Source organism: Pyxicephalus adspersus, chromosome 8, assembly GCF_032062135.1.
Source record: "Pyxicephalus adspersus chromosome 8, UCB_Pads_2.0, whole genome shotgun sequence".
Taxonomy (NCBI): domain Eukaryota; kingdom Metazoa; phylum Chordata; class Amphibia; order Anura; family Pyxicephalidae; genus Pyxicephalus; species Pyxicephalus adspersus.
Genome location: NC_092865.1, coordinates 14,731,042 through 14,758,968, shown reverse-complemented (window position 1 = coordinate 14,758,968; position 27,927 = coordinate 14,731,042). Strand labels below are relative to the sequence as shown.

The window sequence follows — 27,927 nt, the reverse complement described above, 5'->3', positions numbered from 1 at the left end:
CTGTTAAATCCCGCCAAGACCTATGTTTACGTCTATGAAGGAATTCTCATGAATGGTCTTCCAGAAAATGGATATAACAAAGCTGGTCTGAAGATAGGCTTATGGATTCAGCTTGGTAGTTATGGTCAAAAGGAGTTCCTCGCTCAGGTAATAGATGGAATATTAATAATAATAATTAAGTATTAGATGGAAATAACAGATTATATTTTTTTCAATTAAAATTTCATTCTATAATTTTAGTGGAATAAAAATTAGGTTAAAAGATTTGCTGTAAAAGGATTCTTCTCTTTCCTACTTCCTGGTCAATTACAAATGTAGCTCATTTTTGGCCAGATAGAAAACAATAGAAACCAAATTTCCAGAAAGAACAATCAAGGATATAATCCTTTTAAACATTATTACCTGTGTCATGGCCAATGGGAAACTTTTTGAGGCCATTATTTAATATTTTTATTTCTAAAAAAGTGAATATTTCATCATGTGTTTATTGATATTTACAACATGAGTGGATTTCCCATTTCTATTCGTTGAAATCTGGGAAGCATTTAATTCTAGGCGGGAGGATATTGCAGTAAATTCAGTAAATGGAGGTTGTAATCTTTCTCCATACTACTGAAAAAAAATATTTTGCTGCAGTATGTTTCATCGCTCGATAGATTTCGAATAATTTTCTGTCCCAACACAACAAAAGAATGATCTATCCAGCGGTTAATAAAGTACATAAAGTAAAACCCTGCCCTTTCTATCCTTCATGATTCAGCCCAAGTTGAAAAATAGGTTTTGGATAGAGGTTAACTTTAACTTAGAGGTTAGTAAGGACAGTTCTCTAAAACTGTAGTCCTTTAATATACCTAGTAAATAAACACAGCTAAAAGATAAGAAGAAAACCCATGACCTTCTCACAGTGCCTATTACCTGTAAAACATTATTTCATTTGCTTCACTTTCTTTTTTCTTCTCAAGGTTTCTAACGTTGATGTTAAGGAATATCATGGCCAGTGGCCCAGGGATCCTTTCACTCGATCCTCCAAACTGACCCAAGCCATTGAAGATCAACTCAAGAAGCCTTTCAAGTTTGAATACCACAATGGCCGGGTTGGAAATATATATGTTGCAGATGGTGTGCCAATTACCATAGTCAACCTCATTAGAGGAATTCTGAACTTGTTGAATGTTCAAGTCAGGAAATCACAGAATGTTTATGAGTTAGAAGAGGTAGGCACAAAAATATTGTCAAACATCATGGACAATTTAATGATTATAAAGATGATACATTCTTTTTGACTTGTCATAAATGTATGAAAAATTGTAAAAGTGTGGAAAAGTATAGTTCTTGCTTTCCAGCTTTGAAGGTTTTAATTGATGTTGTGAAGCATGATATGAATCAATACTATGAAAACCTAAAAGATCAGCCCACCAAAGAATGATATTTTAGTCTTTTGATAGACTGATTTAGAGCTAAAACATGTAACAGATTACTCTTTAGAAGGGAGCATGGATGGAGCTAATAATTATGTCAGAGAACTTGTCCAACAATGTAAGGTCTACCGTATTGCTGTCCATTAGGCTCCATCTCTCATCCATGATGATAGTTCATTGTACAGATGTCTGATCTCTGGTCTACTTTGCAACATGATCAGTCTAACTTTCTACATGATTCAGGAAAAAGAATATTATCTGCCATCTCAAGAATATTATGAGTTCTTACCTTGCCATGTGACCCTGGTCACTTCATTTTAGAATGAGCAATCAGGGAGAATATTACAAAAATGAAGAACACAAAATCAATATAATTCTTAGACACCATCTTAGAGAGAGAAATTTGCTGACAACTCTTTTCTTCACTTCTAGGAATCCATTGCTGGTAAATGCCCAACCAGGTATTTGATCCAACCAGATGACAGGAAATACAACTCTATCATCGTTATTAAATCCAGAGACCTTGAAAAATGTGAGGATCAGGCAGTAAAGAGGGTTGGAATGAGCTTCGCAGAGCCTTGCAGAGCATGTCAGCAGGTATGATGGAAAACTGGACAATGATTTGTGAACTAGAAATATAGGCTGGGGACTAACATTTCAGAAAAGGCCAAATACTACTTGTAGTTGTCACACGCTGATACAAAAGTCACATACGTGAATGACCCAATCAGTCTGGACTTTGGTACATTGCAGAAGGGCTTTTGCCCTTCTGAAAAGATGCTTTTAAGTCTTTGGGGGAGCATCTGTGCCTTATGTATGGAATCATATAGTATCCAAGTTAAATAATTTTTACTGATACTGTGTTTTATGTTTCATTTTTATGGGTGCTATGTTTAGAGCGGGGATATGCAAACTTTTTTTGCTCAGGGGCCACAATGAATTCTAAAATTTGACAGACGGCTGGGCCAGTATCAGATGGCTGGAGTGTTTTTATGTACTGATACAAAGGTGTAAAAGCAGATGTGAATTAAAAAGCCCAGTGGGCCATAGGCTGTAGTTTGCCCATGCCTTGTTTAAAGGCATTTTTAACCACTAGTAGCTTTATTTGTATAACTACCCCTGGAGCATTACAGGAACTATTATACATATTCTGATACAAAAGTCAATTAATATACAATTGATTTTACCCATTGTTTTCTCTTTTCAGAAATCAAAGCACTTACGCAGACTGCAGACATTCACCTACAGACTAAGATACAAGGGACAAGAGGCAATCGTTGAAGAAATTCGTGCCAAGGAACAAATTCAGTTTGCCCCATTCTATGAACTTTATGGATCTGCAGTAACTGAAGTCAGGTAGAGTATATCAAATTTTGCAGAAGTATTAATATGCAACATGAAGTTAAACTAGACACAAAATAACTCTGCTCTGTAATCATTAAAATATCATTTAATGCATTGTTAAGTAGTGTAAGTACTGAACAATAAATTATACTAACGCCTCTTCCATTGCAGACAAGCCCTCAACTTGAAAGAAATCAAATCCAGCAGCATGAAGGAGCCCCGCTCACAACTTGACAACCGCGGTGGATTAAAATATCGCTTTGGTTCTGAAGTCTTCCAAATGCCTGTTCACTTGCTAAGGTCTAAAAACCTTGAATCACAGGTGAGAAAACCTCAATGATCTTTTAAATGTGAAACAAGTGTGAGTGAGAAAACATTTTCAATAATTCATGATTTTTTAAACCACCTAAATTATTTGAAAATCTGCAAAATGTGTAGTTAGTGGAAACACTATGTGCAAGTGGCCAACCCACTGACAATTTGTAGAAAGCAACAAGTAATCATTTAATTACACTTTTATTGGTAGTAGTTATTTTTTCTACCTTTAAAAGCTCCCTTGTGTTGTCTGAGTACGGCATCACACCTTCCCAATCATATTATCTCAGAAAGAAAGTGTAAGGAGCAGCTTAAGTCTTTTATTTTATTTATTTATACAAGGTATAAAAATTAAACTATTTCTACAAAAATACGAAAAAAACTAATTCAAAATGATCAACAATTTTTTATGTCATACATATTGAAAGAGTGTTTTTGCATTTTTAGATTATTCCTTTGCTAATAATTGCTCCAAATGTTAGGATTCCTCTCACTTTTTGTCCTCAGTGGCCACCAGAATTATATGGGAGTGCTTCTCCCAAACAGGGATGGGGAACACAGTAAAAATCTGAACAAGCTTCGAACCCCTCCCTAGGCCTACGGTATCCCCTAGAAAAAAGTTTGTTCTACTTCCAACAGTTACAAAAAATCTATCAACATTGATGATATCCACATGCATTGTCAACCCATCTCCTCCTCTGTTTTATTACAGATCTCAGACACTCTGCAACACTTGGTCCAGAACAACCAGCAAGAGGTCCAGGAAAATGCCCCAGCCAAATTCCTGCAACTAATCCAACTCCTTCGTAATACAGAACCTGAAAATCTTCCTGCCCTTCTGAAGCAGTATTCAGACAGACCACAGTTCTTGTATGTGGCCTAGATTTACCAAAATTGTTCAATTTAGTTTGAAGTATCACAATGAATTTTTTGTGATTGACAGAAAAGAGAGTGTTTACTGTTAATCTAATGAATCAGAGACATTTCACAAGTTCAAGGATGGAATATTAAGTGAAAGGCAGGAGCGAATAAGCATTTTTTGGATTTAAAGGGACATATACCGGGTTTTATTCAAATAGTTGCACAATATGGCAGATGTACCTACCCCTTTCCTACAGTGCAACTGCTACAATCTTCCTTGTTGCGCCAATATCTTTCGACTGCTAAATTATTACCCTGGTTTTCTTTTGGGTTTGCTGTCTTCAGCCATTTCAGTTGGATAGTGAAGTTAATTTAACGCCTAGCCCAAGGACACAGCTCAGTGTACAAGACACATTGCTTACAGGCAGAAGAGGCGTTTCAATGCATAAGAGACACAAAAAGTCTCTTTTGAAAAAATACTTGTCAGAAATGTTATATTTAAGGGTATAGTTCTGCTGTAAATGGTTACAACCACTTTCAGTTTTTTGCTGCTGTTTGTGTGCTCATTTGGAAGATTTTCTCCCTTTAATTGTAATGGAGAACAGACATTTTGGGAACTAGAACAAAGGACAAATAATGCAATGGGCATACTTGTACCCATGCCAACTGTCTAAGAGGGTATTTCCCTCCCATTGGAAAGATATCCTTACTTCCTGTTGAGTCTACAGGGCAGCAAGTGATGAGAGATCTACCCCAGATTAATCTACCCCAGATTACCATAAATTTGACAACAGTGTTAATCTTTATTTACTTTTTTTTACATTTTATCTAAAGGGTCTATTTATTAACCAGTGTATCTGATTTTCACTGAAACATTCCCTGGTGGAAAATCTTCCAGGCCCATGTGTTTTAATGGCAGTAATTGCCATTGTCAGATTTATTGCTTTATTAATTGACCCTTAAATGCTGTTCACATTTTTACATGATTTTTAAAATTTTGAGTAGCTGCTATAATAAAATTATTTCAACATGTGTTAAGATATTGGTCAGAGACTCATGAAAAGCCAGGGGTATCCTGGGAGGGGCAAAAGCAGATCTGCAAGTTTCAAAGAGTTACAATATCATATTTTTACTATACAGGCAGTGGATAAGAAAAGCCACCCCTCTGATTGGAACAGCTGAGGCCCTTGTGCTGGTCAAGAAGAACATCCCAAACCAAAGCCCTCAAGAAGCTGCTACGGCCATCTGTAATGCCATGCAATACACATCTGCCAATCAGCACACTATACAGCTTGCAGCAGTGAGTCTTAAGCCTTCTTCATTGCATTATTTCCTATTTATCTACCTATTTATATGTTTAATTAACTAACCTAAATTCATCCCCCAGGATCTGCTAGAAGATGCCAGGTTCCAAGACTCACCAATTGTGCGCAAGGCCATCATGTTGTCCTACGGTACCATAGCCAATAAATACTGCATCTATTTTGCGAATTGTCCTGATTCAGTTCTGCAAGTAAGTTCCATTTTTTGTTTCTAGTTGATCATTCATTGTTGTCAACTCTCTTTTGATTTCCAAGACAGTAGTCTTGGTTTTGCCAGATTGTTTTTGGAAATGTCATTAGTGGGTCCTATATAAATATTTGAAGCACAAATGCATCCCATTGGGTAGATTGGGTAGATTGTGTAGACAAAACAGAAAGTGATAGGAAACCACTCCAAATTGAGTGTCTTCACTAGCAAAATACATTTTTCTATATTTCCCAGTGTGTGCAGTGCCTATTCTTCAATCCTCACACATACTCATGCTATACATGTACAAGCAAAAAAAATAACCTTCCATTGCTCACCGTATTCTTTTTACAGCCCCTCCATGACTTTGCTGCTGAAGCTGCCAACAAGGCCCGGATTGAGGACATCATATTGGCATTGAAAGCTATGGGCAACGCTGGTCAGACTCAAAGCATCAAGCGTATCTTAAAATTTGTGCCAGGATTTTCCAACAGTGCTTCCCAACTTCCAGTTAAGGTTCAAGTTGAAGCTGTGATGGCACTCAGGAATGTTGCCAAGAGGGACCCAAAAAGAGTAAGTATCTCTTTAAGACAGTGGCTACATTACAAAATTCAGTCCTTTAGGTCATCAGTCTCCTGAATATATATATTATATTATTGATACACTTTACCATGGATATGTTTTATTGAAGGTAGACTTAATTTAAATTTGCTGTAGAGCTGCAGTATCCCCAACTCTCTGCCCAGCATATTTGTCAAGATTGGCACACAACTTTTTCCCCGAAGCAATGACAGATCCAGGATCCTGTTACTGCTGCTCCCCTTTTCAACACAAGTATTCTGGGTCCAATCCTCTTACCCATTGGGTGGCCACAGATGATGCAAACTCTGGTTGTCCCCAGGCTTAACACTACATGGTGCATGTGCCATGCATTGCAAGAAAAACTAAAAACTCAAAAAGCCACCAGAAGAAAAAACCTGTACCTACATGTGACTTTAAATATTTTGGGTTTGGTTCTGCTTTAACATGAACATAACTAAAATATTACCAAAACAATATTATCAATATGCATCTATGCAATCTATCTAGCTATTTTATCCATATAAACTGTTTAATCAAAAAACATAAATTACAACATTTTACATTTTGTTTTAAAGGCTCAAGAAATTTTGTTGCAAGTGATACTAAACCAACAAGTTCATACCGAAGTAAGGATGGCAGCAGCATGGGCCCTGTTGGAGTCCAGACCTGCACCCGCCACTGTGATAACACTAGCTCTTGGCATGCAAAAAGAAAGCAAAACTAATCTGCAGCTGTCCAGCTTTGTATACTCTTATATGAAGGCCTTAACAAGAACCACTGTGCCAGAGTCCCATGAACTGTAAGTGAAGATTTCATACATGCACAATACTTTTTGGGGGGATGTTATATGTTGTGAAAGGTATGGAAAACAAGGAATGCAATTGACTTGGTGCTGTGGGTGTTGCCCTAATTCTTGTTTAATTATTTATTAAGCTGCTAACCCAGATCATTGTGCAGTCATTATTCAACCAAGTTCTGCATCTTGCACCTTTAGGAACTTAACTTGCATTAGCTGCTGCCGTATTTAGCAAATTAAAATCTGATTTTGTGTGGTCAGCATACATGAGACATGATTTTTACCTAGGTACCAAATCTGCAACCTTGTTTATCTGCACTGGGCACCAATTCATATAGAGTGTATGAAACAGGAGCCTCTCCAATCTGCCGTACAGAAACATACTGGGAAATCATAATGGGATACTGGGAATTCTATATTGGGAAATCATCCTTTATTTGCTGCATTAACATTCTGTGTTTTAAATTAGGAATGCAGCGTGCAATCTTGCCATTAAGCTCCTGAATCCAAACTTAGACAAACTGAACATGCGCTACAGCAGAGTCTACCACGTCGACACATTTAACTGTAAGTAACTACGTTTACCAACATTTACCCAAATGGTGCTAGTAAGTTGAAGCAAATGATCAGGAGTCATGCGCCTTTCACTGTTTTCTTACTGTAGTAGAAATATAAAATTGTCTTAACCTACTTTGGATATGAAGCCACTTCTGCACATTGCAATTATCTTTCAAAAATACATTCATTTAATCTTAAATGGATAATTGTTTTACTATGCAAGCAAAATTAAAAACTGGGATATGAGAAAAGACACGCTATTTCGAAAGGATTACAATTCTGTATTTATTTGTGAATTTTCCATGCATTTTAATGTGTTGGTTTTGTAGGCATTGCTTTTTTGGCTGCAACGAAAATGCAGCATTAATGTTTAAACACTTGTAGATGCATCAGAACACTTCATAGATAATAGCAGAAATGTTTATGGGCATTTCAAAGTTTTTTTCCTCCTATGTTCTATTTTCCCTCTCCTCTGCCACACAAAGGAAAAGATCTTGCATCAACTCTTGTTGACCTTTTACTAAATATATGCAAATTTAAAAATGTACCTTGTAAACTAGGCATCGAGGTAAAGAAAAAAATGAGACACTGGAAAAGAAAAATCTTTTTTTTTTTTGTTTTTGTTGTGGATTGTTGTAAATCTCCTCTAACTTATCCCAAACTCAGAAAAGTTTTTAACTTGAGTTCATTACAAGAAAAAGTCTATTACATAAAAGAAACAAAAAATTAAGGTCAGCATTTTTCTTTATATGGTGATTGTGGGTTTTAGCAAGAGAAATGTTGATAGGGTGCCTCTAACTCAACCAATTTTATTATTATTATTACACAGTATCTATATAGCGCAATAATGACGTATTACGCAGCGCTTTACAAAGCTTATAGTGATGTCACTAGCTGTTTCTCAAAGGAGCTCACAACTTAATGTCCTTACCATAGTCATATGTCAATAATACAGTCTAAGGACAATTTGGGGGGAAGTCAAATTACCTAACTGCATGTTTTTGAATGTGGGATTTCAATATTCATTATTTCTTGAAACAAGCTATATGTTTTTAACCTCGGCAGATCCTTTGATGTCTGGTGCCTCTGCCAACCTTATTGTCATGAACAGTCCAACCACTGCTCTTCCTGTTGCTATAATCTTTAAAGTTAGAGGTCACATGGCCGGAGGTGCTACAGATATTTTTGAGGTAAATGGGATAGTTTACACATCATGATTACAGCGATGTATCATGTTCTATGTCCACTACAAATATACCTCTTTTTACAGTTTGCCATGAGGGCTGAAGGACTTCAGGAAGTTCTGAGAAGGCAAAATATTCCTTTAACAGAATATTCAATGAAGAAAAACATCATCAAGATCATCAAAGCTGTATGTATTTCAGACTCTTTGTTTTGAAAACTACTTGCCTAACACAATATTGGTAACCAGTTTTGGAAGACTAGACTGATTTTTTACCATAGTTTGTATTTAAAGGTTTTGTAAATTGTAGCGCAATACAAAGTACATGTTCGTTATTTATACAGGACTAAAGTTTGAAATTCATGAGCAATAAATACCCAGTTTGTAGACCAGAGATAAACCTGCTTTGTATAGATTAGTTGCTGAGAGATGCAGATGTGAGCAAAATTTTGGAGAATGCAATAGTGAAGCTGTTTTATGCCACATCATTTGGGGAATTAATATATTCTGCATACAATATTTTACATGATCCTTTTGGGTGGAGCATGGCAGGATGGCTCCTCTGATGACCTACAACTGACTTCCTCCTCATAACCTCATCATATGCATGGCACCAAGACTTTTCTAGAGCTCCCCCAATTCTCTGGAATGGTTTTCCTAAACCTATTGGCCTTGCTCCTACTTTCTGCTCATTAAAAGGAGCACTCAAAACCCATTTTTTTAAACTTGCCTACCCATATTCTTCTGTCTTTTGAAACCGTCACTACTCTCCACCACTACATATCTCCCTCCTATTGTGTGTAAATTCCCCCACCTCCTAGATTATAAGCGATTCAGGGCACGGTCCTCTCCTCCGCCTCACTGTCTGTATTCGTCTGTCATTTGCAACCCCTATTTAATGTACAGTGCTGCGTAATATGTTGGCGCTATAAAAATCCTGTTTATTAATAATAATAATAATAATAATATTAATAATAATAAAAAAATAATAATGACTTAATCTTTAGACTCGATCCTTACTGATAAATATGAAATGTTCCTATCTCATCTCCCTTTTGTGATAAATAAATGACTATGTTTTATTTCTTTAGCTGACTGGATTTAGATCTCTCCCTTCAGAGACACCTCTTGTCTCTGAAAACATGAAGATTTTTGGTCAAGAAGTCCAATACAAAGAAGCCACCAGAGAAACCATCCAAAATGCCTTTAAGGTAGGAAATGTATTTAGTGATGTGAGAGTCAATGCAGAAAGTGAGTTCCTATAGTATCCAATCATAAATTATTTTTGGTAATCCTAATTGAGCAAAGAAAATGATGATTGGGTGCTATGACTTCCTGCTGACGTATTCACAAGATTGTTGCACTTTACAGTGTGCAATAGAAAATAAACTTTGCATAGATATTAAATAAAGTCTAAGCTACTTTTTTTATCTATTGTTTTTAGGCCGTGACAGAACCTGGTACTCGATACTCCATAGTAGGGAAGATCATTAAAAAGATCCTGGGTGGAATTGTTGGACAGTGGGCTCACCCACTGTTGCTGCCAGAGGCCAGGCACATCGTACCAACTGCAATGGGTTTACCTCTGGAGATAGCTTTACATTCTGCTGCTATAGGCAATGCTGCTATCAATAGTAAGATTTTTTTTATGTTTATTACAAGAAAATGAACATCAGTGTTGTATTATTTTAATCAGATTTATTGTAACTGAGAACAAACAGAACAGGGATTCTAGTTTTCCCAGCATTTGACTTTAAAGAAAAACTTCATAGAAGTTAAAAAGACATTGCATATTCACTGAAAAACGTCTGTGGTTACTTAAAGCTCTTTAATATTTTACATGTTCGGTATTGATTGCCATTTAAAACTTTAAACTAATCCCTCTCAACACCATCTGTGGTAGTATCATATTATATGTGCTGGTGTTGGGTAAGGCAAGTCTTTAGACAGTACAAAAAGTTTACAAAGAGAAAAACAAAAGTCTGAACAATAATTACAGCTTTAAAAAATGGAAGACTCAAAATAAACAAGCTGTACAGCATCTGAGACCAGAAACCAACTTGAATCTTTCTAATTTGATGACTTTTTTTTGTATGTGTGGTGTAGGGTTGTTTGTGAATACATATTACTTTTTTTTCACTTGTTACTTTATTGTGAAATAATTAATACAAAAAATATTATTTATTTAGTTGACATGAAAGCAAACCCAACCCCATCAACCGAAGTGAGTATTGCTCAGCTGCTACAATCTGCAGTCCAGATCCATGCTGACGTTACCCCTAGGTAAGTATCGCTAAGATTTGTATATTTACCAATTATTCAGCTGGTGAGCACCAAACTGTTACTATCTCTAAGCTCAGAACAAAAAAATGCCATAGTTGTGTATTAGATTTAATTAGATGAGGGACTCTCCATTCTGTATGGATTAATCAGTATGCATAGACAGCTAACAGGCATGGTTTGAAAAGTCAGTGTTATGGAAGCGTCACGGTGTTTTTTGTTTTTTTCTTGTATAGAATTAAGACCTTTTAAAAAAAATTTTCCTTGACCAGGTGACCCACCTCCATCCACCCAGAACTCCAGGGATGTCTGTGGATAGCACGACATAAATTTTATAGGCAGGAATACTTGACCAGAGTGGCAGTGGATGGTTGAAAAAGCATTGGGTGCAGTTGTATGGTGCATGTTTGTCTGATTATAGCCAAATATATGGGGCTAGCTTTAAAAGCAGTGTAACCAGAGGAAGAAAAGAGGAAACATCACTTTAAAGGAAATACATTACATTGGATAAAAAACAGCTCTGATTGAAGGACTTTCAACTCTATGACTTAGCCCAGTGGGTAGACGAAAGGAATCAGATGTGGGGCTACGTGTTCTAGCAGAATGATATCACATTTGGAAATGTAGATGAAAAGTAAAGCTGTAACTTAGAATTTGCGGTGATGGAGTTTGCTCTTATATCAGAGGGCCCATATAGAAGAGGGCCCATATTTCTTTATCAGAACCTGAGGCTCCACTGCTCATTTAGCAAAGAACTGCTCCTTCATTAGCTTCAACATCCCTAACAAACTTGCATTTTAGATTTATATCCCACTTTAATAAATGTTCATATTACTGTTTTATGACCTCAGATCTGATGATGTGTTTTTCCTTTATTTGCAGTGTTGCAACCCATGCCATTGCAACAATGGGAGTCAACACAGCCTTGGTTCAGTCCGCAGTGGAAGTTCATTTTAAGGGCCAGGCAGCCAGCCAGGCTAAGCTTAATATTAAGTTTGATGGTAAAGAGCAAAATTTCAAGATTGAAACCGAACCAGCCAAGCAGGAGAAAGACATTATAACACTAAGGTAATAAGTGCATCATTTCTATAACACTTTTTTATGCATGTACCATCAGTATTATTGACAATATTAATCAAGATACTTTTAAATGGTATCACAGTATACCAATAAGAGATAATATGGATTAAAGGATTGTAAATCAAGCAATCTTACCACATAAACCAGGTCGTAGTTCAAATGTTAGCATTACCATCAATACCTTCTTTCTTCCTTACAGAATGTTCTGAGTCAGCAATCTGCAGTAGATATTGGTGAATTGATTTGCAGAGGATAGGAAATGGATATGAGTGGCAACATGTTTAACATGAACATCTAGACATGCATGCCCTGACTGCTCTGCTATAAATGAAGAAAGCTCTGCTAATACATTTAATACCTACATGTTCGAGTGTTGACTTCTGTCTTTAGTCATAATATTGCTGTTTATCATAATATTAATTGTGTCATTTTACTCCCATGTAGAACCCAAGCATTTGCCGTATCCAGAAATGCAGAAGAGTTGGATGCTGCTAAAAGGTCTCCAATTGTACCTAGAGGAACTGAACCCAACATGTTTCAGAAACATTTTGATAAATCTGAAAAGACCTCTGCAGAAGCTGCAAGCATGATGGTAATTTTAAACTGGACTTCTATCAGAAATTTGTCTTTAAATCTGCATTTAATTGGTCTTTTTTCTTTAACTTGATGTTAATTTAACAAGAAATAAGCAATCTGCAAGTAGGTAACCTACTCTAACAAGCAAATATTAACTGTTTACTAAGCTATAAATTATGCAGACCATTATTTATCTAGGTCATTATGTAGTAGTAGTTAGTCATATTCTATTGGACTTGTTCTTGTATGTTGAAGACGTTTTCGCAGCTCTCCCTGGCACCATGAAACCCCGCCCCTGCTCAATTTATTCCAATCAAATGTTGCAGCAGATACAAAGCTCTCTAATATGAGAAACACCAGCAACTTGTGCAAAAAGGGGCTGTTCCCATACAAAGCATTCTGCATCAAATGTCTGTGTTTCTAGAGCAGAATAGGAAATTAAATGGGGACATCTGGTTGCAAGGGGTAATACAGATAGCTTACCTTACAGACATGAAATCATTTGGTGCGTTTGAAACCTGTAAGTCAGCAGTGTTAAACTATAGAATGCAAAGGGCAAAAGATGAGCAAGTCAGCTGCTCTGACTACAAAAAAACGGAAATCTAGATACAAATGTCAAATTATTTGTTGCAATGTTTTAGTGAATAAACCTCTATTTTTTCCTTCTAGGAGGGATCTTCTGAACTGACAGCTAAGAAATATGCTTATCCAGGACAGACTGAACAACACCAATATGAACCTTCACAGCTCTCCCAACTATGCATAAAAATTCCCAAACTTCCATTCAAAGTCTGCCTCCACCACAAAGGCCGCAATGCTGCAGGTCGCAAGAATACTCGTCTGTATCAACTCATAGGTGAACACGAGGCCAAGCTTATGCTGAAACCAAGTAAGTGCTCAAGTGTGTTACTGTGTGTGATAGGAGTCTTCCCAAATAAATTGTCATAAGATCACTTGGCAGTCCCAACTTCCCAAACAAGAAACAACATAAAAATAACGATAAATGGCATTCCAAAAGTAGCTAACATTCTATTTCATGCCCGATATCTCCATTCAAAACATTGGTCCTTTCATCCAGCTAAAAAACCTGAGGAACTTGGAGATTGTATTGCATTGCAGGAATCCCCAGTGCAGAATTTCTGTTCTACCACATATGTCACTAAATATTCCCTTGCATGCAACCTTTTATATAAAACAAGTATAACTCCATCACCATGTGGGATCATCATCTAAAATTCTGAACTGGCTTCATTTACAGATCAGAAAGAAGTAGACGTTATGAAACTGCAACTGGAGATCACTGCTGGACCCAAAGCTGCCGCTAAGATATTTGCTCTGAATGATCTGCAGGAAAATGAAGAACATATTGAAGAATCTGCAGCCCTGTCAAAGCTCAGGATTATCCTTGGCATTGATGATGATAAGGTAGGACTGCTAGGTTGGATTATAGGCTGTGATAGTCATGGAACCATTCCTTGTTGCATCAGTGAGCCCCAGCCAAAATAGTACATTTCAATTCTTCTAAAAGATCTGTTTTAAGAGTGATATTGGCAATTTCTATTATTTTAGATGTGATTGTAGCCTCATATCAGGCTTCCCATTTAGATAGCAGACAGCATCAACACTGATCCCACAAATACCTTCCTTACTTATTATCTTGCACAGTTGTTTTCAGACCCCCACCTTCCTCTGGTGGTGGTGTGAGCCTGATAACAGCGCAAGTTACTGGTGGTTTGGAAAGCATAGCAGTAGGAAAGGTCACTTTCTCATTAATGCCCAATCTTAAAATTATTATTATGGGAAATATTGGGTGTACAGGTATACTGATCTTGCGCTCCTAAGTAATTTTAGAATTCTGGGTTATTTGAGCAAATACTACACACATTTTCTTATCATATTCCAGGCAACAAATGCAAGCTTGGCTTTCAAGAAACACAAACGAAGAAGCAAAAATTATGACGACGTTGACAAAGCAAAGAGAGCAAATAAACAGTTCAGCAGCAGCTCATCTGCTTCTTCTTCTTCAAGCAGTGCTCAGAATTGGAAACAACGCCAGAACAAACAACATCCCAGACAGCATTCAAAGGAACAGCATCATCAGAACCAACATCCCAAGCGCCAATCAAGCAGCAGCAGTAGTAGTAGCAGCAGCAGCAGCAACAGTGAGAGAAATTCCAGGGGAGGCAACAGCAGCAGTAGCAGCAGTAGCAGCAGCAGCAGCAGCAGTAGCAGTAGCAGCAGCAGCAGCAGCAGCACCAGTAGCAGCAACCGTGGCAGCCGCCATCATAAAGGACACAGACCTAGCCAGAATAGGAGCAGTAGCAGTAGCAGCAGCAGTAGCAGCAGCTCCAGCCAAAGCAACAGTAGCAGCAGGAACTCCCGCCAACATCACAACAAGCATCAAAACTCTTGGCAGCAAAACAAGCATGCAAAACAGAAGTTGCACCATTCCAACTTTGCCGAAAATGAGGACAATGGGGAGGTATTATTAGTATAAACTCTTTTATAGAAATTCATGACCTTTTCTATCTAACAGTACATACAGTACAATCTAACTGTTGACCACCTGGGTATGGGTGGGCTTTGGGCTCATTCCCTTTTCTTCTACTTGACAGCACTGAGGCTTGGAGATCTGCCCAGTTCTCAAGGCAGTCATATAATGAGAATATGAGAACAATACAAGGTCTATAATGTCCAGGCCCCCTCCACCTGTAAATATCACTGGTTATTCTATGTCCAAAATATACCTCTAGGAAGAATAGAAAATGGTAATGCTAACCAGCTATAACTATGTCTTCTACAACACAGTTTGAGACATCACCATCTCAAATGCAGAGTAGTAGAGAAGAAAACACTCCAGTCCATTGTCTTGTCATGAAATTTGATGTGCTCCGAAGTCCCCATGATCTTTCTTTAAGATGTAGTTAAAAAAAAGCCATGTAATTTTACAGGGGATGGACCCAGACATTACCAATAGACTGCTATTTTTTTTAAAAAGTCCTCTTCAAACTGTGTCTAGAATGGCATGAAGATAACAAATTGTCTTTTTTTGCAAGGAAGCAAAAGTAAATCAAGTATGTACTACCCTGGGGCTGACATTATAATGGGCCTGTTGCTTTGCCCTACATTGCAAAAACACAGATTTATTCTCATTATTAATAATAAATAAGTGACTGAATGAATGGACAATTCCTTTGTGTCAACAATTTTCTTAATGAGTAAAAAGAAAAAAAATAACAGTGAGTTTCTAATAATTTATACCTTATTACTGGCAAATGTTTAACTCAATTACTTTTTCTTTTCAAAGGTGGAACTTTATAGGATGCGCTTTAGAAGGCATGATCGAATGGTAAGGCTTTATATCAACACTTTATAATATTCAGTTGTAATAGGTTTTAGTCTTCTCAGAGTAGCTAGGTGGTTAGCCCTCTTGCCTTACAGTGGTAGGTTAATTTGGGTAATTGTTTCACATCCGCTAACTTTAAAAGACCCTCAATAAATGTCCTTTGCTACCATGATCAATCACAAACCCGAGCCAAGAAATTAGGAGGCTTTGGTGCAAAACCACCCAAGAAAGTACAAATCTTTTGTGTAGACCATGCCCAATGGCCCCTTAGGATTTAGAGGCCCATTTATACCAGATGTGAGTCGGATTGGGGCCTGAACCCCTCCCTCTTTTGAGAGGCTAGACAAGACAAGCTGTTACTTTGTGCATGGTGAAAAAACATTCTTACTGGGCCAATAGTTGGATAGAGGGCTGAAAAATTAGTTGTAAACCAGAGCCATCTAATGACCCTGTCTGCTACTGGAGCCATCAAGTCAGTCCATCAATATTGTAATAATATAGTATAGCACATTAAAAATATTTAATGTATTTTATGTTGTCTTTGGAATGGTATGATGTCTCATAATGGTACAACGTTCTCCAAATTAGAGGACAGCATCCGGCCGTTATCACTCAGCTCAGTCCAGGAGCAGCAGTAGCAGTAGCAGCAGCAGCAGCAGTAGCAGCAGCAGCAGCAGTCAATCCACCAGAAGACAACAGACTCGTGTAAGTAGGCCGAGCTATTTCTCTTGACCAGGACAGGACTCCAATTCGTCTGCCGTTTATTTTAATGGTTTATGTACACAGGCTTTCTTTTCTTTTTAGTCCCAGTCAGGCCATGCTATACATGTTATGTAACTATAGCTCCTAACTAATCCTAATTTGGAGGGATTTCTTTCCTGCTCAGTAGTCTCTCTTGTTTTGTTCTAATAGCCCTCTATAAAAAAAATATACCATATCGTACTACGAAAACCTTTATAGTACTTCAAATTGTTGTACCTGGTGTTTTAAAAAACCCCCAAAAAAGTACAACTGGGGGCCCTCAAAAAAAAGCCCTCAAAAAAGTACAAGTTAAAAATTGTCTTTTTCAAATCTCCAAAAGTTGGGAGGAATGCAGACTAAAATTTAGTGTTAGCACAAAAAGTGAATATATACCTAATATCATGTGTTCTGATTTGTAGGCCAGATTCCTTGGAGAACACAAGTCTCCCAGCTGGGTCATCACCGCTCAGGCAGTCAGAGCTGACAACAAGAAGCAAGGTTATCAAATAATTGCATTTAGTGACTATCACTCATCCAAGCCCAAGGTACAGGCCTATGTTGTGGACATCAGTAAAGAGAGTCGCTGGAGAGCTTGTATCAATGGAGAGGTTGAAAGCCAACATGAAATGCAGGTAGACGTCTAATCTAATTATAATTTGTAGTAGGTTTGTGAGATCATAGCTTAGGCTGGTCTTACTAAGCTTGTGACAGGTTTCAGCCAAATTATTATATGATGGATGAATGTAGAAACAAGTTTCACATATTTTTTTTCTGGTAATCCTGTATTTATCTATGTCATGATTTTTTGCTTGGAAATGCCTTAAAATACTGTACCATTGCATTGCAGTGAAAATGGTTATACATAGAAGGTATGCCCAGGCATAGTGTATGCCTGGGTCTGGTACTGAGTGCCGATTTCTGAGAGTTCAGTGGCCATTTTTGGTGCTTGTTGGATTGCACAGACATATTTAGACACACTGCAGTGATAAGAAAGTGAAATTATGTAACATGTAGAACACTACAAATTATTGATGCAAACAAATTGACACTAATTATTCCTAATTCTTTGTTGGTAAGGCTGAAGTGAAATGGGGTCAGAACTGCCAGCAATACAAGGTCGTTGCTTCGGCTGAGACTGGACGTTTGGGCAACCAACCTGCAATGAGACTGAAGGTTGCCTGGCCTAGAGTTCCATCCAAACTCAAATACGTTGGACAAGCGTAGGATTTTATTACTTACTCTTTTTTACCTTATTTATATATAGTATTTTTAAAAAATACATTTTCTTTTTTCCTATTAGCATATTTCTTGTCAACATAATTGCATTCAGCACTATGCACACCAAGTCAAATTTTAATACTTTCGCTAGCTGCATTAAAGATAAATGTAATTATTTAATACTTTAAAAAGCAGCATGTTTTATATTTGCTTGGATATGAGCTTTAATAGCTCCATTTGCTTTAAAATATGATCCTATATTGGACAATAATGCATATAATAAATAAAAAACAAAAAATAAAATAAACTCCACACTTAAATTGTGATTTCAGACTCTCATGGTATGTCCCAGGAGCTGCCTATATGCTAGGATTCTCTGAAAATCTTCAAAGAAACCCATCAAGACAAGCTGCAGTTGTCGTGTCCCTTATGAACCCTAGAACCATGAATTTTGTGATAAAGGTGCCACAGGTAAGAACCCCTATTTACTCCCCTGCTTATAATGCCATACATTTGTGAAGAACACATTTAGATTTCAATAAGTTTTTATTAACCTCCCTAGCGGTTCATTTCTTTTCGGTTTCATATGTCTAAAAGCGGTACATTGTTTTTTATGAAAATGTATTTTACAGTATAATATATTAGTATGAGTATAATAAAGTTTGAAACACAAAAATCGTTTAAAAACAATAAATTGAATAAATTAAAAAAATCTATATATTTAAAAAAAAAATTTAATAAAAAAAAAAAAATACCAATTATACTCATAGTATTATACATACTGTAAAATTAATGTTCTTGAAAACAATGTACTGCTTTCACACATAAAAATCCAATCTATTGCATTCAATACAGTTATTTTGTATTGAATGCAATACAAATGGATTTTGAATTGCCCACCCCCGAACGTACACACGCACCGACGTCACCGGGAACTCCCCCGGTAACTCATTGGATGCAGAAGCAAGAAGACGGAGATCACAGCACTGGACAGCGCGGGACCCCGGCAGATAAGGTAAGCGCTCTATTTACTAACCTTCCCTAGGTGTTCCAACCCCAAGAGTGACTCAGGGTTACCACTTGTAGCAACTTTTTTCTACCCCGAGTCACTCTCGGGGTTACCGCTAGGGAGGTTAAAGAATCAACATATTATACATATCATTTTTGACCATGATGTCTTACATCAAATAGCAGGTTGAAGAACACATTTAGGATGACATGTAAAAATTGTGGGCATAGTTTATCAAATATATAGATTATAGCAACCGACCAGTTCCTTCGGTCTTTCAGTTAACAATCTCACTGGTTGGCAATAGTATGGAGATTCTGGTGGCCAAGGGTGGGGATTCTGCTAGTCAAGTAGGGTTTTTTTTTAACATCATTTCTTGACTGTCCCACTCCCTGCTATCACAAGTGCCAACTCGTTTCTACCTCCTAGCTTCCATAGGTATTATCCATTATTATTTACAACCGAATTGGAAGGGAACTAAGTTGAACTAAGTAGGGGGTTCAATTTTTGATGCATTTTTTGTGGGGAAGAGGAAGGTTAATCACATTTCTATGTGAAAGTAGTTATACAAGAGAAATTCAATAGAGAAAAAGTTGGGTTTGTATCCTATGTTGGGCTCCAGATAGGAATATGCATTTACTACCTTTTCTTTGGAAAAAATAGCACTCATCCCCCGTAACATCACTGCTCTAGTTAGGGTAACAATATTGTGCAATTTAATTGGTTCTGATTGGCTGCCTTTTGATGTTCAAGGGATAGTATGGTGTGAGAGTTAATTTTAGGAAGATTATGATAATGGAATTTAAACATACATTTCATGCATTTGATAGAATGTTTTTATATTTGGAATTTGAAATTTTGATTACTTTTCTTATAACACAGGCCACTCTGAGCTATCAAGCCCTCAACCTTCCTGCCCCCATTACTGCTGGCTTGGCAGCAAGACCTGCTGACATCCAAGTCCCAACTTGGAATGTTTTTGCTGATATTCACAACACCATAGCAGACAGGCTCCAAGGTCAGGAAATTATTATTTTTTGAGTATTAATATGTGACATTTTAATTGTGTCTTACCACTACTCATAGACTATTGTATTACATAATGAACCACGGGATAAACATTGCAAAAATAATTCCTTCTTACTGTATATTGTATTTTTTTATGTATACAGCAAATTAGATAATAATGATTCTACACTAATTTCTGTTGATGGGATTTTAAATCTGTCTTTACAACTTTTTACCCCCCATTGTTTAAAATGCAATGGGGCTTAAAAAAAAGCAAAATATTCTTGCCCAAACAGGGCAAAGTGATATTACCTCTGCAAAGGCCCCCATTGCCAGTGCTCCCTAGATGTAATTGTATCTAACATTAAATCTTTAGAACTCAGTAGGGTTGTATTTTAGGAGGGTGCTGATGTTACTCCCTGGGTCTTTATGTGCAGCCCAAAGGATTAGCTGCTAGACTTGTGCACACAAAGGAGAAGGTCACTTGCTCCCCCACCACCAGGTATTATCACCAATTTATTATTAATATTATTTAAAACCATATTTATATAGTGCCAACATATTATGCAGCCCTGTACATTATTCAGGGGTTGCAAATGACAGACAGATACAGACAGGGACACAGAAGGAAGAGAGGACCCTGCCCAGAAGAGCTTACAATCTAAGTGGTGGGGGAAGTAGCACACAATAGGAGGGGAGAACCCCAGATACAAGCAGGGCTCAGAGGAGTACTTTTTTAAACATTGCAAAGTTTATTCATTGTATTTGCTACAATGCTGTACAAACACAAGATGGGCTCATTTGTATTCTCTTCTTAAACATTAGGACGTTGCCTAATATCCAACAACATGGTGACAACCTTCAATGATGTTAGCTACCAATATGCAATGCCTGGAAGCTGCTCTCATGTCCTCGCTCAGGACTGTACCGAGGAATACAAATTCCTGGTGAGGGCCAAGAACTCCATTGAAAATTCAGAACACAAAGACATTAACATTCAGCTTGGTGATTTGTAAGTATATAAGCAATCTGCTACATTGATGTTAAAATCCAATAAAACTGGTAACACAATAAAAATAAAAGCTTTCCAGAGGCATCAGGGGCATTTGCCGTAGTATGCAGTGATGCGTAGGATAACCTAACGTTTAAGCATTCTTAGTCCACCTCTGGCACGGTCTACTATCTAACTTCTACTGACATCTCTTCATCTATTGGGTGGTGACTGATAATGTATACACCTTATCAAAGCCACTTCACAATCTCTCCATGTTTAAAAAATCAGTTCTTTCCAGTATATTTTACTTTACAACCTGCAATGCAAAGACTGCTGAACATCAGGAAGCAGGAACCACCCTTTTGTTTAATTAATTGTGGTAGTTAGGTTGCTCTGTTTGCTACACTTAAACATTACATTTACCAAATAAAGATTAAAAATTAAAAAAGTGATTGTGCAGCTTTAGTTAGTGGAACAAAATCTGTTATCTATGGCGTGATATTTGCTGCTGTTTGCAGTGTTGGAATTATCATTTATTTAATTCAACTATATTTTTATGTTATCACAACAATTACATGAAATAATTAGTGATCCCTTGCTAATCCCATGTTTTGTTTCATGATTTCCCTCTCTGCTTCTACTTAGCAACATTGATCTATATACAAAATCTGGAAGGCCCATGATTATGGTTAACGGTATTGAAATTCAAAAACTGCCATATGAGCCAAGTGAAGGTAAGCCGGATTTCATTTGAGAACTGCTGATTTTGACCCTGTTGGATTCAGATTCTAGTCAAAACAGCAAAATTCTATGCAGGGGCCTTTAGACTAAATTGTTGTGTATTAAAAAGTGAATTGGCCATGTATATTTGTTCTTGAGTACATGGGTGTCTATAGGGCTGATCTTAAGGGTAGCCTTGGTCACATTAGCAGAAGGAGGGTGTAAATCCCTATACTTTGCAAACCCTATGCAAAGTATAGGAAGAGGATGGTTTTGGTCTTTTCACTATGGTTCCTTAAGCATGGTATCCTGATAATGGTTACATCTAAGCAAACAGCAATGATTTGCTTTGTTTGCATCAGTAGATCATGGTTCTGGTTTCTGTCATTAGAAAGGTTACAGTTTTCAGTCCAAAAGATGCCAGAACAGGGTGCTGAAAGTTAGTGAAAGTTAGTATTAGAAATGGATTACAGGAAAGGATGCTTTTTAGGTCACGGACAGTGTTAGTCTTAGGATCTATGTCAATGGGGTATGACTTCTACCAAGGGTATCATTCTGAGATACTTCTCAAGATCCATTTAGAATTTATTGACAGATATATCCATGTAGCAAATAATCTTGTCCTGACTTCATTTGACCTATTTCAAGTAGATTTCCCATTGTCATAGCAAATAAAAACCTATTGACATGGGCTCCTTGGGGCAGGGGTCCTCAACTCAATGGCCACATACAGGCTGGATTTTCATTTTTCTAATGTTCAGTAAGCCATTAGTAAAACATGTATAAGGATACTGACAACATGGACTAGAGCCATTTACCCCTGCCATTTATACCATGTATTTATACCAACTACTTCTTATTGTCATATCATTTCAACATACTTATATTCCATATAATGAAATTCCAGATGTGAAGGTGGAAGAACAAGATGGAAAGATCATATTATCAGCACAAGAATTTGGCATTGAAAAGCTGTACTATGATGGAAAGTTAACTGAGGTAAAGTAAAAAAAAACTGGAGCATTCATGAATATATCCTGGTTAGTTATTGCATATTGCACAGCATTGATTTCACTGCCTTGCTAATAATTTAAGAATAGTATGAAGTTATTTTTTCTCTGCTGCAATGAAGTTTTATTTACAGAGCTGTGACTACACAGTAAAGAACCAAAATCAATTTTTCAAGTTCATAGAATTAACGGTGTGATGCTTTTTGTATAGGTCCTGCCTTCCTTCTTTATGAGAGGTAAGATGTGCGGTATCTGTGGTCCTTATGATGGTCAGACAGAGCAAGAATTTAGGAGACCTGATGGATCTGTAGCAAATGATGCTGACAGCTTTGGACATTCATGGATCTTGGCAGAAGAAGCTTGCTCAGGATGTAAGTATCCTGCAGACCTACAGACATGTACAGTAGAACCATGCATATAGCACCTCCTTCATAGGTTCACAAACTAATGTCACTACAACAAAAATGGGTGTCTCACTACTGCCCACCAACCACATATCCAAGTAACACAAATGCTCACTGCTGAGTGTGTTGCATAAGCATGGTGGATGAGGCTGCCGGAAGGCTGGCAAGACACCTTCCGCTTTTATCCCACTGCCCATGGAAACTAAGCCTTAAGGGAATACCTTCCAACTTCCTGAGAAAGAGAACACATTACTGCCCGAAGTATAAAGGCAAAGCACACAGCCCTGCCATGCTATTTATTACAACAAACAAATTTTGGTTAAACACGACTTTTCAAAACAACAGCAATATTTCTGAGGGTTGGTGTAACCACTTTCTTATCTTGTGTCCTGTTTTTTTTTTTTTTTTTTTTGTAGCTTGTAAACTTCAACGCACTTTGGTGAAGACTGAAAAAACAGAATATGGGGAATCCAAATGCTATTCTATCCACCCAGTTCTGCGCTGTGCTAAGGGCTGTACTGCAGCCTCCACCACCCCGGTCACTGTTAGCTTGCACTGCCGCTCCACCGGTGAGTTTCAGCAGTAGTTTGCCTCCAGTTTTTTATGCTGTATCCAACTGAACTGTTTACTATGAATTGGCCAATATCGGAGTTTAAAAGGATTGTGACTTCTGTTGCTATCATAGTGATAGTGATTTTGTACAAATGAGTTTATTGTTGAATACATATCATCCATCCATCTTTTTGTATTTTTTAATGATAGCCCTGCAAAGACCTTTCCAAAGCTAAATTGTAGAATGTGCTATGTTTGGGTTGCCTTTTCAAAGAGACCAATAGATCTTACAAGGAAAGATTTTTAACATTTACATGGAAAAGGGAAGATGGTAAGGGTATATAGGAAGGGAGCAGAAAGGGGTCTAGCTCTATCTCTAGCACATGGTGATTTTCTCTCACACAACTATACACACCAGGGTTTCCCCTCCTTGAACCACTCTCATATGCAAGTCCAAAGCAAATCACATTGTTGATTTATCCTTGGTGAAGTCTTTATCAAGAGATCACACAGTTTGTCATTGTCCCAAACTGGAAGACTGAAGCAATAGTAAACTGATTTGGGCAGGAAATACCACCAGGTGGTCAAACTGGCCAAGGTGGTAATGATTCGCAGGCATCCACTCATGGAAGATCAATCATTGTCTCTGCTCAGCAATCCCTTGAAGGTTGTTTTAGGGAGTGCATCCGTCTCCGCAGTTTACAGCTTGTTTTCAAGGAGGCAAAATTATCCTTACATACAAGTCATATTCATATCAAGTTTGGTCATTTCCACCATATATCAAACCATAGGACATGGGAAGAATTCTCAATGGTACTCTGTAGGGGTGGCACATGGTCAATTTGATGTAAATCATGTGACACAAACCAGTGTCCCCACTCGGAGTTTCCCCTTTTATTTCCCATTTCGCTGGCAGACCCGTTGTGTTGCAAACTAATGAACTGTTCTATGTCAGAGTGCTCTTTTTATAATTGAAATCCTCTAATTTTGACTTTTCTCCTGCAGAACTGGATGAAACCCAGAATCTTGCTGACCTGCCTGAGGACTTCATAGAGACTTTAGAAGCTCACACATCTTGCTCCTGTGAATCCCTGAAGTGCGCCTCCTAATTCTATGGCTCCTGTCACTGGCAAGCCTAGACTGTACCTAAAAACAGAAACTCAAATATGAGCTGTAATGTCAGCCCCAATCAACCCAATCGCACTTTCAAACCAAGTGTATAGTTCTCCTTTGTAACCCTTGAAATTGTCAATAAATATTTGCATCCACAAAAATTAAATGTCTGTTATTCTTCTTTAACAATATTTTAAGGGACAGAGTGGCTCTTTGCTTCCCTTTACCCAGCCCTTGAGGCATTATTCCTCTCAATGACACCATTGTTGGGGCTTTATTACTTCCACTGACATAATTGTTGGGGCAGTATTTCTACCACTTACACTTTTGATAAAGCACTATTTTTTCAATAACAATACCCAATAAGGTGGCTCCACTTCTTCCACTGATATCATTGTTGCAGTACCTTTCCTAACACTGAGACCATTAACAGGGCATTGCTCTATCTACTGACACCATCAATAAGGCATTATTCTTCCAATTGACACCATTTAAAGGGTTCTATTCCTCCTGGGCTTCTGTGTACCTGGCTGCCTCCCGCTGCTCAGATCTTGCTCTCTATGAGCCCATCAAACATTGCCATGATTATAAGATATGGTGAGCATACCAAAGTTAGCTGCACACAGTATTCTGCAAAGAATACTGAATCACAAGCAAAGAAATCTAAGAAAACAGGATTTTCCCTTGTGCATGATTAGATGATTGAAGTCAGCAGAGCATCATTGTATTTACTTTGCTAAGTAAAAACTCCTTTTCAAGGAGGTAATTTACTTTGCTAGGTGAAACGCCTGCGTAAATCAACTCCAATGCAACACGCTGCTTCTTATATTATTAAAACATAATGTAGATGGCAAAAAGTCAGGAGTATATGGCTATCAATAAAATTCTATAATGCCGGATTCTCTGGGCTATAAGGCCTATAAGGCATTTTGCTATACTGGCTAGTGTTCCCAGAGATCAGAACAGTAACTCCTGTGTTTGTTTGTTAATAGATGGGTTAAAGTCTTCAATCCATAGGATTTCAGTGCAGAGCAGTTGAGAATGCATAGTTAAGATACAAATTTGGAAGGGTTAGTATTAGGAATAGGGTTGGGCATGTTTTGGTATTTCCACCTTTGACCTAATCCTGGAAATGGTGACATCTAATCAAACAGCAATGATGAAAATGAAAATTTCTGATTGTGGTCTTGTTACAGGTAAGGCAGGTTTGTAGGTTACAGGCAGACCTGGTGTTAAGACCTGTGTTGATGGGCTTTAGGCCCAACATATTGTACTTATGCTCCATGTAATGAAATTCCAGATGAGATGAGAATTTCAGATGAAGCATGGGAAAAACCTTAGCTCAATGGTACCTTTTAGGGGTGGCACATGGCCAGTTTGACCACATGTAGAAAATCATTTCACAGTATGGGATACAAACGTCCCCATTAAAAGAATCCCCTTTCTTTTCCCATTCCACTGACAGACCTGGTGAAAATGTGTAGCAAATACTGAACTGGTGCAAGCCTCTGAGTGTTTTTATAGCTTTTTTCTCTAATTTTGATTATTCTTTCGCAAAACTGGAAGAAAGTCAAAAGCTGGCTGATCTGCCTGACGACTTCACAGAGACTTTAGAAGCTCACACATCTTGCTCCTGTGAATCCTTGAAGTATGCCTCCTAATTCCATGGCTGCTGTCACTGGCAAACCTAGACTGTACCTAGAAACATAAACTCAAATATGATCAGTACTGTCGCACTTCCAACCAAGTGTATAGATCTCCTTTGAAACCCTTGAAATGAAATATCTCATCAGGTTTTTACAATATTTTTGTCCCTAAAAAAACTGAGCTTTGTTTCACTTACTACCACAGCCTTTGATTGAAGTTAAAGCGTACCAAAACTTAGACATTTCACTCTACATAAAAGGGTAGACAACCCTTTCATGTAAAGTAAAAAATCTGTTGTTTTTTTTATTTTTTAAGTGCAGCAACCTTTTTTTAAATCAAAAAGGGTGCAGCACCGCCACCCATTTCTGGACCGCCTAGGCGATTTAGAATGAATTGGAGCGCAAAGCCTCCCGGGCATGCCCAGAAGGAGCCTTTTCACTCAAACAGAAAAATTTGGCGACCTCACGCATGTGCATTGAGATCAGCAATTTCTTTTTCATCCTATGTCTCCTTATCTCACACCTGGGTCGGTTGACGTAGGATGAAGAACCCGGAATAGGAGCAGAGGATGGCAGCGCCATGAATGTCGGGACGACGCAGGACCTGATGCAGGACACCCCCGGAGCGATCAGACTGCCCTGTGGGATTAAAGGCAAGTGTGTTTTTGGGGGGTTTTGCCGTTTTCAGTTTAGTTCCTCTTGCTTTCCCCATTCTGAGGTTTACTAAACAAATGTATTTCCTTTAAGGGGTTCAATACAGACTAGATGGACAATCCTACTACTGAAGGTAAAGTACCTTGGTAGCTAACGAAAAAGCTGTGGAAAAATCACCATATTGGTGACACACAGCTTTTAAAACCTGATAAACAATCTAAATGTTACCTTTTCAGGGGAGCCTTTTGAATCCTATTATGGTATTTTTAGAATTGCTTTTTGTCTGGTTTGACTAATCAGTTGTCATTATGATTCCCCTGTTTGAGTCACAATTTCACAAGTATTTCACAATTTTTCTAACATTCATAGTCTGTATGCCTGTTCCAATTCAATAGTTCAAAGTACTAAAGACAGAAGGTCCCAGCCAAAATGGTCAAATTGCCCAAAGTTGGTAAAAAAACAAAACAAATTAAGCTGTTGCACCAAGTTTGGGAAGTAAACGAAGTAAACAGGAGACGCTGGAATTAATACTTCAAGATATCTGTAGGCAAATGTCTATAAATCTCTGCAAGCTGAAAAGAAATTTCAGTGGTGAATTGACAGAGAACTGTCAATAGAGACCCAGAGGTCATGACTAACACTGGGCCATACATGTTTCATTTTTCATGCATGAGACTTTTCAGTCCAATTAACTAATCAAATGATTGTTCAGTGCAAAATAAAAAAATACCAAATTAATTATTGTATAGTACACAAGTCAATAAAAAAAATTGGAGGCTAATGACCAGTGGACACCTGATTTTGTTCCCCTGTTGGCTGAGGAGGGTACAAGGCAGTGGTAACATTTTGCACCTCCCTATGTCCGCTTTTGCCACTGACAATACTATATCTTTTTGAAGTAGTGATTAACTGCCCGGTTTCAGTACTGCTAAATCACAGTTTTGGAACAAGCTTGCAGCAGATGAAAAATAAAGAAAAGTCACAATTACAAGTTATACCTGTTACAGTTT

At 37.7% G+C, this 27,927-nt stretch overlaps 1 protein-coding gene across 1 annotated transcript; it reads left to right on the top strand.

Moving 5' to 3' along the window:
* On the top strand, nucleotides 1-24,783 carry LOC140336453 (vitellogenin-A2-like). Its single transcript, XM_072419574.1, has 33 exons — nucleotides 1-147; nucleotides 963-1,214; nucleotides 1,851-2,015; nucleotides 2,626-2,774; nucleotides 2,934-3,084; nucleotides 3,790-3,947; nucleotides 5,079-5,238; nucleotides 5,326-5,451; nucleotides 5,802-6,020; nucleotides 6,605-6,828; nucleotides 7,295-7,392; nucleotides 8,449-8,573; nucleotides 8,654-8,755; nucleotides 9,658-9,777; nucleotides 10,011-10,200; nucleotides 10,756-10,849; nucleotides 11,729-11,914; nucleotides 12,371-12,518; nucleotides 13,172-13,391; nucleotides 13,761-13,927; nucleotides 14,406-14,984; nucleotides 15,810-15,851; nucleotides 16,437-16,553; nucleotides 17,009-17,221; nucleotides 17,667-17,809; nucleotides 18,140-18,278; nucleotides 19,699-19,834; nucleotides 20,650-20,836; nucleotides 21,464-21,552; nucleotides 22,446-22,537; nucleotides 22,760-22,919; nucleotides 23,369-23,521; nucleotides 24,510-24,783. The coding sequence occupies exons 1-33, from the start codon at nucleotides 49-51 to the stop codon at nucleotides 24,611-24,613; spliced, it is 5,307 nt and encodes a 1,768-aa protein (XP_072275675.1). The 5' UTR covers nucleotides 1-48; the 3' UTR covers nucleotides 24,614-24,783.
* Nucleotides 24,784-27,927: the final 3,144 nt, after the last annotated feature.